We start from the raw sequence: 12,857 nt of genomic DNA on the forward strand, positions 1-12,857 counted from the left end.
GATCCACTCGCGCCATTTATCAGAGAAACCTTTCATCCTTAGAGCCTGTTGGAGGAAAGACCATTTAACCTTGTCATAGGCTTTTTTAAAATCGATCTTGAATACTACTCCACGCATGTTTTTTCGGTGCATCTCATGGACGGTCTCATTGGGGGATATAAATAAACATATTCCCGTTATAGTATTCAGATACTTTTTTTTATAAAGAGGTTATATTAATGTTCGAGGAGATATCAATTACATCCTCCCTATGCATCAACACGATCTCAAGAGCTACTCAAAACACACCCGAAGTTAATTTATAAGGGATCGGCTAGAGACGCTAAGTCAACACTATTGACAAAATAATAAAGAGTCCATCCTATAAAGAAGGAGAAAGTGTACGTACTCCAAACCATACATCAGTCTATGTTTAATTCTCACGCTGTAAGGAATGAACAAATCGAATTGAAACGGGTGGTCAGCAAACACACGGCACGTACGTCCGTGGCTGCCGAAACAAGACACAAGCACACGAGTGCCATGCACTCTGCACTGCCCTCACCGGGCCGCGACGCCCCCCGGCCCTCCGGATGTGCGCGCATATCAGCCGCGGCAGCCATTTTGGGCGTGGCATCCGCGCGAGTAGGGGTTGGCCTCCTCCGGCTTATACCCCACACCCGTCGCCTTGAGCACGCGCGCCGTGGTGGTCTCCGGCTGCGTCGCTTCCGCCGCCGTCGCGTGGGCCTCCTGCAGGCCCGCCATCAGCAGGCAGCCGGCCAGCAGCAGGGCCGCCAGCCCCAGACGCACGCGCAGCGCCTTGCTCTCCATGAACGACCAGAGATCTATCAGTGTAGCTACTAGCTAGCGTTCTGAGTTGCCTCGGCTCTTCTTGGTTTCTTCTCCTTCAGGTTCAGCTGGGGCAGGGAGTCTTTTCTAGGTGCTTGCTCCATCGGCCTAAAAATAGATGCGGATGGGAGGGAACGTCGGGACTGGCTCTCATTTTCATGGTGTTCAAAAAAACTCGTGTGTCTATTTATATGCAGGGAGACTAGCTATATTTGGTTCGTACAGCTTTCTGCTTCGATTTACGGGTTTTCTACGATTATCTCCCGCGCGAATTTCAGTTGGGGTGGACGCCTCATCCCCAACTTCCAATCCCAAGCCCCCGAGTTGGCCTGTCCGTTGAACCCGTAACAAATCACCCTGTGTGTCTAGCATTGCTCTATCTCTAATCAAAGAAGAGTCGGTAGGTTAGCCTTACCTCTTCTTTGGGTTTTTTTCTACCCACGCCCTCCTTTCCTTTTTAGTTTCCTGTTGAATTGTTTGTAATCTCGATCAATGCCACACGAAATAAAAATGTCCACTATTAAAAAGGAGTTGGTAGTATATGCACGAACACCGTTTTACCTGGAGCAACGAAAGGGAGGTGCCTACTCTTACTAAGATCGTCTTTGCTAACTAGGATTCGCTATATCTGGATTGTCTGTTGCAAGCCTTGTCCACAGGTGTGTCGGACCATGCGCCACTCCACTTAGCGATGAGCGTCGTTTTGTGCTAAGAGGAGATTTGGATTTGAGCTCTTTTGGTCCAAGTTGGAAGGCTTTGAGGACGTGATCAAGGAGGCTTGGGTGTGTGGCGCGCGAATCGTGGATCCTTTCAAGCGCTTGGATGCCTTGCTTCGCAACACTGCTAAGTACTTACAGACATGGTGACAAAGGAAAATGGGGAATATTAAATTTCAATTGGCCATTGCCAAATTGGTGATCCTGAAGCTGGACGTGTGATACGTCTCCAACGTATCTATAATTTTTGATTGTTTCATGCTATATTATATTTTGTTTTGGATGTTTAACTGGCTTTATTATACACTTTTATATTATTTTTGGGACTAACCTATTAACCGGAGGCCGAGCCCAAATTGCTTTTTTTTGCCTATTTCAGTGTTTCGCAGAAAAAGAATATCAAACGGAGTCCAAACGGAATGAAACCTTCGGGAACATGATTTTCGGAACGAACGTGATCCAGAGGACTTGGAGTCCACGTCAAGAAAGCAACCAGGAGAGCACGAGGTAGGGGGCGCGCCCTCAACCCTCCAGGGGCCCACGTTGCTCCACCGACGTACTTCTTCATCCTATATATACCCACGTACCCCCAAACCAACAGAAGCATCCACGAAAACCTAATTCCACCGCCGCAACCTTCTGTACCCGTGAGATCCCATCTTGGGCCCTTTTCCGGCGTCCTGCCGGAGGGGGCATTGATCACGGAGGGCTTCTACATCAACACCGTAGCCTCTCCGATGATGTGTGAGTAGTTTACCTCAGACCTTCGGGTCCATAGTTATTAGCTAGATGGCTTCTTCTCTCTTTGGATCTCAATACAAAGTTCTCCACGATTCTCGTGGAGATCTATTCGATGTAATCTTCTTTTGCGGTGTGTTTGTTTAGACCGATGAATTGTGGGTTTATGATCAAGTTTATCTATGAACAATATTTGAATCTCCTCTGAATTCTTTTATGTATGATTGGTTATCTTTGCAAGTCTCTTCGAATTATCAGTTTGGTTTGGTCTACTAGATTGATCTTTCTTGCAATGGGAGAAGTGCTTAGCTTTAGGTTCAATCTTGCGGTGTCCTTTCCCAGTGACAGTAGGGGCAGCAAGGCACGTATTGTATTGTTGCCATCGAGGATAACAAGATGGGGTTTATATCATATTGCATGAGTTTATCCCTCTACATCATGTCATCTTGCTTAAAGCGTTACTCCGTTCTTATGAACTTAATACTCTAGATGCATGCTGGATAGCGGTCGATGTGTGGAGTAATAGTAGTAGATGCAGGCAGGAGTCGGTCTACTTGTCGCAGACGTGATGCCTATATACATGATCATACCTAGATATTCTCATAACTATGGTCAATTATATCAATTGCTCAACAGTAATTTGTTCACCCACTGTAATACTTATGCTCTTGAGAGAAGCCACTAGTGAAACCTATGGCCCCCGGGTCTATTTTCCATCATATTAATCTTCCAACACTTAGCTATTTTTATTGCCTTTTATTTTACTTTGCATCTTTATCATAAAAATACCAAAAATATTATCTTATCATATCTATCAGATCTCATTCTCGTAAGTGACCTTTGAGGGATTGACAACCCCTTTATCGCGTTGGTTGCGAGGTTTTTATTTGTTTATGTAGGTGTGAGGGACTCGTGCGTGATCTCCTACTGGATTGATACCTTGGTTCTCAAAAACTGAGGGAAATACTTACGCTACTTTACTGCATCACCCTTTCCTCTTATAGGGAAAACCAACGCAGTGCTCAAGAGGTAGCAAGAACGATTTCTGGCGCCGTAACTGGGGAGATCTACGCCGAGTCAAGTCAAGTCAAGACATACCAAGTACCCATCACAAACTTTTATCCCTCGCATTACATTATTTGCCATTTGCCTCTCGTTTTCCTCCCCCCACTTCACCCTTGCCGTTTTATTCGCCCTCTCTTTTCCGTTCGCCTCTTTTTCGCTTGCTTCTTGTTTGCTCGTGTGTTTGATTGCTTGCTTTTCACGATGGCTCAAGATAATACTAAATTGTGTGACTTTACCAATACCAACAACAATGATTTTCTTAGCACTCCGATTGCTCCTCTTACCGATACTGAGTCTTGTGAAATTAATGCTGCTTTGTTGAATCTTGTCATGAAAGATCAGTTCGCCGCCCTTCCTAGTGAAGATGCCACTACCCATCTAAATAGCTTCGTTGATGTGTGTGATATGCAAAAGAAGAAAGATGTGGACAATGATATTGTTAAATTGAAGCTATTTCCTTTTTCGCTTAGAGATCGTGCTAAAGTTTGGTTTTCGTCTTTGGCTAAAAATAGTATTGATTCATGGAATAAGTGCAAAGATGCTTTTATCTATAAGTATTTTCCTCCCGCTAAAATCATCTCTCTTAGAAACGATATTATGAATTTTAAGAAACTTGATCATGAACATGTTGCAAAAGCTTGGGAGAGGATGAAATTAATGATACGTAATTGCCCTACACATGGTTTGAATCTTTGGATGATTGTACAAAATTTTTATGCCGGATTGAATTTTGCTTCTAGAAATCTTTTAGATTCGGCCGCGGGAGGCACTTTTATGGAAATCACTTTAGGAGAAGCTACTAAACTCCTAGATAATATTATGGTTAATTATTCTCAATGACACACCGAAAGATCTACTAATAAAAAAGTGCATGCGATAGAAGAAATTAATGTTTTGAGTGGAAAGATGGATGAACTTATGAAATTATTTGCTACTAAAAGTGTTTCTTCTGATCCTAATGATATGCATTTGTCTACTTTGATTGAGGATAATAACCAATATATGGATGTGAATTTTGTTGGTATGAATAATTTTGGTAACAACGCGTATAGAGGAAACTTTAATCCTAGGCCGCACCCTAGTAATTCCTCTAATAATTATGGTAATTACTACAACAATTCTTATGGAAATTTTAATAAGATGCCCTCTGAATTTGAGACTAGTGTAAGGATTTTATGAATTCACAAAAGAATTTCAATGCTTTGCTTGAAGAAAAATTGCTCAAAGTTGATGAATTGGCTAGGAACGTTGATAGAATTTCTCTTGATGTTGATTCTTTGAAACTTAGATCTATTCCACCCAAGCATGATATCAATGAGTCTCTCAAAGCCATGATAATTTCCATTGATGAGTGCAAAGAAAGAACCGCTAGGATGCGTGCTAAGAAAGATTGCTTTATGAAAGCGTGTTCTTCTAGTTTCTATGAAAATAAAGATGAAGATCTAAAAGTTATTGATGTGTCCCCTATTAAATATTTTTTTTTGAAATATGAATCTTGATAATGATGGAACTGAATATGAGCCACCTTTACCTAGAAGGCGTTCAAAAAATTCGGAGTTTTAGATCTCGATGCTAAAATTTGTAAAAGTGGGATTGAAGAGCTCAAAACTCTAGATATTAATGAACCCACTATTTTGGATTTCAAGGAATTTAATTATGATAATTGCTCTTTGATAGATTGTATTTCCATGTTGCAATCCGTGCTAAATTCTCCTCATGCTTATAGCCAAAATAAAGCTTTTACTAAACATGTCGTTGATGCTTTGATGCAATATTATGAAAAAAACTTGAGTTGGAAGTTTCTATCCCTAGAAAACTTTATGATGAGTGGGAACCTACTATTAAATTTAAAATTAAAGATCATGATTGCTATGCTTTGTGTGATTTGGGTGCTAGTGTTTCCACGATTCCAAAAACTTTATGCGATTTGCTAGGTTTTCATGATTTTGATGATTGTTCTTTAAACTTGCACCTTGTGGATTCCACTATTAAGAACTCTATGGGAAGAATTAATGATGTTCTTATTGTTGCAAATAGGAACTATGTGCCCGTAGATTTCATTGTTCTTGATATAGATTTCAATCCTTCATGTCTTATTATTCTTGATAGACCTTTCTTTAGAACGATTGGTGCAATTATTGATATGAAGGAAGGGAATATTAGATTCCAATTTCCGTTAAGGAAAGGCATGGAACACTTCCCTAGAAAGAAAATAAATTACCATATGAATCTATTATGAGAGCCAATTATGGATTGCCTACCAAAGATGGCAATACCTAGATCTATCCTCGCCTTTATGCCTAGCTAGGGGCGTTAAACAATAGCGCTTGTTGGGAGGCAACCCAATTTTATTTTAGTTTTTTGCTTTTTGCTTCTTTTTAGGAATAAATATTTGTTCTAGCCTCTGGTTAGATTTGGTTTTATGTTTTAATTAGTGTTTGTGCCAAGTAAAACCTATAGGATCTTCTTGGATGATAGTTATTTGATCTTGCTGAAAATTCTGTTCACGAAAACAATTGTTAAAAATCACCAGAACGTGATAAAATATTGATTACAATTGCAGCAGATCAATAAACAAATTATTTAGGTCGTCCTATTTTGGCTGAATATTTTGAGTTCCAGAAGTTTGCGTTAGTTACAGATTACTACAGACTGTTCTGTTTTTGACAGATTCTGTTTTTCATGTGTTGTTTGCTTATTTTGATGAATCTATGGCTAGTAAAATAGTTTATAAACCATAGAGAAGTTGGAATACAGTAGATTTAACACCAATATAAATAAAGAATGAGTTCATTACAGTACCTTGAAGTGGTGTTTTGTTTTCTTTCGCTAACGGAGCTCATGAGATTTTCGGTTAAGTTTTGTGTTGTGAAGTTTTCAAGTTTTGGGTAAAGCTTTGATGGAGTATGGAACAAGGAGTGGCAAGAGCCTAAGATTGGGGATGCCCATGGCACCCCAAGATAATCTAAGGACACCAAAAAGCCAAAGCTTGGGGATGCCCCGGAAGGCATCCCCTCTTTCGTCCTCATCCATCGGTAAATTTACTTGGAGCTATATTTTTATTCACCACATGATATGTGTTTTGCTTGGAGCGTCCTGTATTATTTGAGTCTTTATTTGTTAGTTTGCCACAATCATCCTTGCTGTACACACCTTTTGAGAGAGACACACATGATTCGGAATTCATTAGAATACTCTATGTGCTTCACTTATATCTTTTGTGCTATATAGTTTTTGCTCTAGTGCTTCACTTATATCTTTTAGAGCACGGTGGTGGATTTGTTTTATAGAAACTATTATTCTCTCATGCTTCACTTATATTATTTTGAGAGTCCTACAAAACAGCGTGGTAATTTGCTTTAATTATGATAGACATTCAAGATTAGTAAAAAAATATGAGTGTGTTGAATACTATGAGAAGTTTGATGCTTGATAATTGTTTTGAGATATGAAGATGGTGATATTAGAGTCATGATAGTTGAGTAGTTTTGAACTTGAGGAATACTTGTGTTAAAGTTTGTGATTCCCGTAGCATGCACGTATGGTGAACCGTTATGTGATGAAGTCGGAGCATGATTTATTTATTGATTGTCTTCCTTATGAGTGGCGGTCGGGGACGAGCGATGGTCTTTTCCTACCAATCTATCCCCCTAGGAGCATGCGCGTAATACTTTGCTTTGATAACCTGTAGATTTTTGCAATAAGTATATGAGTTCTTTATGACTAATGTTGAGTCCATGGATTATACGCGCTCTCTTCCTTCCACCATAGCTAGCCTCTCTAATACCGCGCACTTTTCACCGGTATCATACACCCACCATATACGTTCCTCAAAACAGCCACCATACCTACCTATTATGGCATTTCCATAGCCATTCCGAGATATATTGCCATGCAACTTACCACCGTTCCGTTTACTATGACACGCCCCATCATTGTCATATTGCCTCGCATGATCATGTAGTTGACATCGTATTTGTGGCAAAGCCACCGTTCATAATTCTTTCATACATGTCACTCTTGATTCATTGCATATCCCGGTACACCACCGGAGGCATTCACATAGAGTCATATTTTGTTCTAAGTATTGAGTTGTAATTGTTGAGTTGTAAGTAAATAAAAGTGTGATGATCATCATTTTTAGAGCATTGTTCCAAGTGAGGAAAGGATGATGGAGACTACGATTCCCCCATAAGTCGGGGATAGACTCCGGACTAAATAAAAAAAGGCCATAAAAGAGAAGAGAAAAGGCCCAAAAAATGAGAGAAAAGGAGAGAAGGGACAATGTTACTATCCTTTTACCACACTTGTGCTTCAAAGTAGCACCATGATCTTCATGATAGAGAGTCTCCTATGATATCACTTTCATATACTAGTGGGAATTTTTCATTATAGAACTTGGCTTGTATATTCCAATGATGGGCTTCCTCAAAATGCCTTAGGTCCTCGTGAGCAAGCAAGTTGGATGCACACCCACTTAGTTTATTTTGTTGAGCTTTCATATCATATACTTATAGATCTAGTGCATCTGTTGCATGGCAATCCCTACTCACTCACATTGATATCTATTGATGGGCATCTCCATAGCCCGTTGATACGCCTAGTTGATGTGAGACTATCTTCTCCCTTTTTGTCTTCTCCACAACCACCATTCTATTCCACATATAGTGCTATGTCCATGGCTCAAGCTCATGTATTGCGTGAAGACTGAAAAAGTTTGAGAACACCAAAAGTATGAAACAATTGCTTGGCTTGTCATCGGGGTTGTGCATGATTTAAATACTTTGTGTGGTGAAGATAGAGCATAGCCAGACTATATGATTTTGTAGGGATAACTTTCTTTGGCTATGTTATTTTGAGAAGACATAATTGCTTAGTTAGTATGCTTGAAGTATTATTATTTTTATGTCAATATTAAACTATTGTCTTGAATCTTTCGGATCTGAACATTCATACCACAATTAAGAGAATTACATTGAAATTTTGCCAAGTATCATTCCACATCAAAAATTCTGTTTTTATCATTTACCTACTCAAGGACGAGTAGGAATTAAGCTTGGGGATGCTTGATACGTCTCCAACGTATCTATAATTTTTTATTGTTCCATGCTATATTATATTCTGTTTTGGATGTTTAACAGGCTTTATTATACACTTTTATATTATTTTTGGGACTAACCTATTAACCGGAGGCCCAGCCCAAATTGTTGTTTTTTGCCTATTTCAGTGTTTCGCAGAAAAAGAATATCAAACGGAGTCCAAACGGAATGAAACCTTCGGGAACGTGATTTTCGGAACGAACGTGATCCAGAGGACTTGGAGTCCACGTCAAGAAAGCAACCAGGAGAGCACGAGGCAGGGGCGCACCCTCCACCCTCGTGGGGCCCACGTTGCTCCACCGACGTACTTCTTCCTCCTATATATACCTACGTACCCCCAAACCAACAGAAGCATCCACGAAAACCTAATTCCACCGCCGCAACCTTCTGTACCCGTGAGATCCCATCTTGGGCCCTTTTCCGGCGTCCTGCCGGAGGGGGCATTGATCATGGAGGGCTTCTACATCAACACCGTAGCCTCTCCGATGACGTGTGAGTAGTTTACCTCAGACCTTCGGGTCCATAGTTATTAGCTAGATGGCTTCTTCTCTCTCTTTGGATCTCAATACAAAGTTCTCCACGATTCTCGTGGAGATCTATTCGATGTAATCTTCTTTTGCGGTGTGTTTGTTTAGACCGATGAATTGTGGGTTTATGATCAAGTTTATCTATGAACAATATTTGAATCTCCTCTGAATTCTTTTATGTATGATTGGTTATCTTTGCAAGTCTCTTCGAATTATCAGTTTGGTTTGGCCTACTAGATTGATCGTTCTTGCAATGGGAGAAGTGCTTAGCTTTGGGTTCAATCTTGCGGTGTCCTTTTCCAGTGACAGTAGGGGCAGCAAGGCACGTATTGTATTGTTGCCATCGAGGATAACAAGATGGGGTTTATATCATATTGCATGAGTTTATCCCTCTACATCATGTCATCTTGCTTAAAGTGTTACTTCGTTCTTATGAACTTAATACTCTAGATGCATGCTGGATAGCGGTCGATGTGTGTAGTAATAGTAGTAGATGCAGGCAGGAGTCAGCCTACTTGTCGCGCACGTGATGCCTATATACATGATCATACCTAGATATTCTCATAACTATGGTCAATTATATCAATTGCTCAACAGTAATTTGTTCACCCACTGTAATACTTATGCTCTTGAGAGAAGCCACTAGTGAAACCGATGGCCCCCGGGTCTATTTTCCATCATATTAATCTTCCAACACTTAGGTATTTGTATTGCGTTTTATTTTACTTTGCATCTTTATCATAAAAATACCAAAAATATTATCTTATCATATCTATCAGATCTCACTCTCGTAAGTGACTGTTGAGGGATTGACAACCCCTTTATCGCGTTGGTTGCGAGGTTCTTATTTGTTTGTGTAGGTGTGAGGGACTCGTGCGTGATCTCCTACTGGATTAATACCTTGGTTCTCAAAAACTGAGGGAAATACTTACGCTACTTTACTGCATCACCCTTTCCTCTTCAAGGGAAAACCAACGCAGTGCTCAAGAGGTAGCAACGTGGCGCAAGAATCCAGAATTCTCTCGGAGGACGAAACATGGTTGCCGAAAACCCTGAAACTAGTTGTGTTAGGCTTGGCTTCGCTACATGAACTATTGAGCGACAAAGATCCAAGATCAGGTGGCTTGGAGAAGGGGACGCTGATACCAAGCTCTTTCATGCGGTTGCTAATTAGAGGCGCACTAAGAATTTCATTCCGGCCATCAAGGTGGGTAATGAGGTGGTTACTGACCAGGAAAGAATAGTGGAGGTGTTCTTGAACGCTTACGAGGATCTTTTTGGTATGGTGGGTACTCATGACAGTACCTTGGACCTACATTACTTCCGAGTCGAGGAGGTGGACCTGAGTGAGCTAGATGTCATTTTCATGAAGGAAGAGCTTTCGAGTGTGATCAAGGAGATTTCGCCGGATCGCATTTTCGGTCAGATGGTTTCATTGAGGTGTTTTGTCAGAGAGATTGAGGAATTATCAAGCATGATATCATGGTTGCCCTTCTCAAGTTGTATGTGGCAGATGGAAGGGGCTTTACCAAGCTCGGCAAGGTATTGATCGTGCTCGTCCTGAAGAACCCGAGCGCCTCGCATATAGGAGATTGTCGCCCCATTAGCCTAACTCATAGTGCCTCCCAGTTGTTTGCTAAGTTGCTCGTAAATAGGGCGAGACTAAGGGTGGGAGATATTGCCAATGCTAATTGAAAGGACATGGACGTCGCTTAGAGCGGGGGGAGGGGGATAGGCACTTTAAAACAAATAGAGTTTTGGCTTGAATAAGCTTAAAGATGGTGACAAGAAGAGAGACTTATTAGTTCTCGTAGCCAACTTATCATTCCAATGAGAGGTCGGCAGAATAAAACTTGCGTTTAACTTACCAAGCACAAAACCTAAATAAATTAGGCTCAACTATGTGCACCAACAACTTATGCTAAACAAGATAAACAACTATGTGATAACAAGATATATAACTTGAAGCACAAAGGCTATCAAAAAGTAAGTGCATAAGTGAAGGGTTCGGGTAAGAGATAACAAAGAAACGCAGAGGCGGCGATTTATCCCGATGTTCATACCCTTGCGGGTGCTAATCTTCATTGGAGCGGTGTGGACACATGATGCTCCTCAAGCGCCACAATGGCTCACTGTATTCTCCTAAAGCCCTCGCACAATGCAAGGTGCCATGACTCCACTAAGGAACCCCTGAGGGCGGTAACCATACCTGTTATGGTTTTGTCACGGCAGATGCCCTAGTGAAAGGACTTAGGTGTGGAGCCATCGCAACGTAGGTTAGCTCGAAGGGGTTGGACGGGACAAAGGACACAAAGGATTTACCCAGGTTCGGCCCCTCACAATGAGGGGATAGCCTACGTCCTGCTTCTAGTTGTATTGCTTAAGTTTCGATTACAAGGGAGCGAATACGCCTTACCTAGCTATCGATCAATTGATTCTTGAGTTAACCCGCCCCCGGGTCTTGCCTTTATATACACAGGTCGAGGTCCGGCGGTTTACAAAAGTCTAGGTCGGGTCACACAACGTAACCGACTCTGGTTCTAATTCCCTTGCCTTACAGAGCAAGTCATCATCGGGCGGTGTCGGTTTCAAAAATGGCGGATCTCGGGTAGGGGGTCCCGAACTATGCGTCTGAGGATCGAAGGTAACAAGAGACGGGGACACAATGTTTACCCAGGTACGGGCCCTCTTAATGGAGATAATACCCTACTTCCTGCTTGATTGACTTTGATGAGTATAGGGGTTACAAGAGTTGATCTACCTCGAGATCGTAACGGCTAAACCCTAGATGTCTAGCCTGTATGATTATGATTGCCTCTACAAACTAAACCCTTCGGTTTATATAGACACCGGAGGGACCTAGGGTTGTACAGAGTCGGTTTACAGAGAAAGGAATCTTCATATCCGAATGCCAAGCTTGCCATCCACGCAAGAAAGAGTCCCATCCGGACACAGGAGAAAGCCTTCTATCTCGTATCTTCACGGCCCATTAGTCCGGCCCATGTCACATAGCCCGGACGCCCGAGGACCCCCTAGTCCAGGACTCCCTCAGTAGCCCCCGAACCAGACTTCAATGACGATATGTCCGGCGCGTAGTTTGTCTTCGGCATTGGAAGGCGGGTTCCTTCTCTGAATACCTCCAAGCGTCTGAATCAAAGGACTGTATTCAGCCTTTACATCTTCGGTCTTTGTAAGGTGAGCTCTTTGAACAGCTCGGCTTTACATTAAATGTTATACACTTCGGCTTCTGTGCCATCGTTGCCTCGGCCTCCACGTGTCAGATGAATACGAAGGGTCCAAGTATTTTTACACACAACACCTTGGGCCGTGAACGTAAGGCGTCTATTTAAGGAGATTGAATCTCATATGCCATTCCACACCAGGCGGGAAATCCTTAGAGCGCTACCAGAAACCGCACAAATATGGCTAGCGTTCCCAGTTCTTCCTCCCGCCCCCACGGCACTGAAAAAGGTGATTGGGAGAGCTGCTCAGTATCCCACGCCCAGCTGACCAAGCTTCAGGTGCAGGGATATCTTCCTCCCACGGATCTAGTCCCCGTTCGGGCGGGATTACCCTCTATCAAGGGCGAAGCCCTGGCAAAAAACTTCCCCAATCCTACCAAGGGGGAGTGAGTGTGCTTTGTTTCCTTCCTTCTAAGAGGCGTTGGATTCCCAATCCACCCCTTCCTCCGAGGTCTCCTGGAGTATTACGGCCTCCAACTGCACAATCTCACGCCGGGATCCATTCTGCATATCGCGGGCTTCGTCGCTCTTTGCGAACTGTTCCTAGGCTGTGAGGCCCATTTCGAGTTATGGAGGAAACTTTTCTGCCTCGTCATCTGCTCCCAAAAGGGATCTATATTCGAGGTGGGCGGCGCCGAAGTA

General features: G+C 42.2%; 1 protein-coding gene across 1 annotated transcript; it reads right to left on the reverse strand.

Moving 5' to 3' along the window:
• Positions 1-336: 336 nt before the first annotated feature.
• LOC123074116 (uncharacterized) lies at positions 337-876 on the reverse strand. The gene has a single exon (XM_044497049.1). The coding sequence runs from the start codon at positions 808-810 to the stop codon at positions 586-588; it is 225 nt and encodes a 74-aa protein (XP_044352984.1). The 5' UTR covers positions 811-876; the 3' UTR covers positions 337-585.
• Between the last annotated feature and the right edge of the window lie 11,981 nt (positions 877-12,857).

This window comes from Triticum aestivum, chromosome 3D (genome assembly GCF_018294505.1).
Source record: "Triticum aestivum cultivar Chinese Spring chromosome 3D, IWGSC CS RefSeq v2.1, whole genome shotgun sequence".
Lineage (NCBI taxonomy): Eukaryota > Viridiplantae > Streptophyta > Magnoliopsida > Poales > Poaceae > Triticum > Triticum aestivum.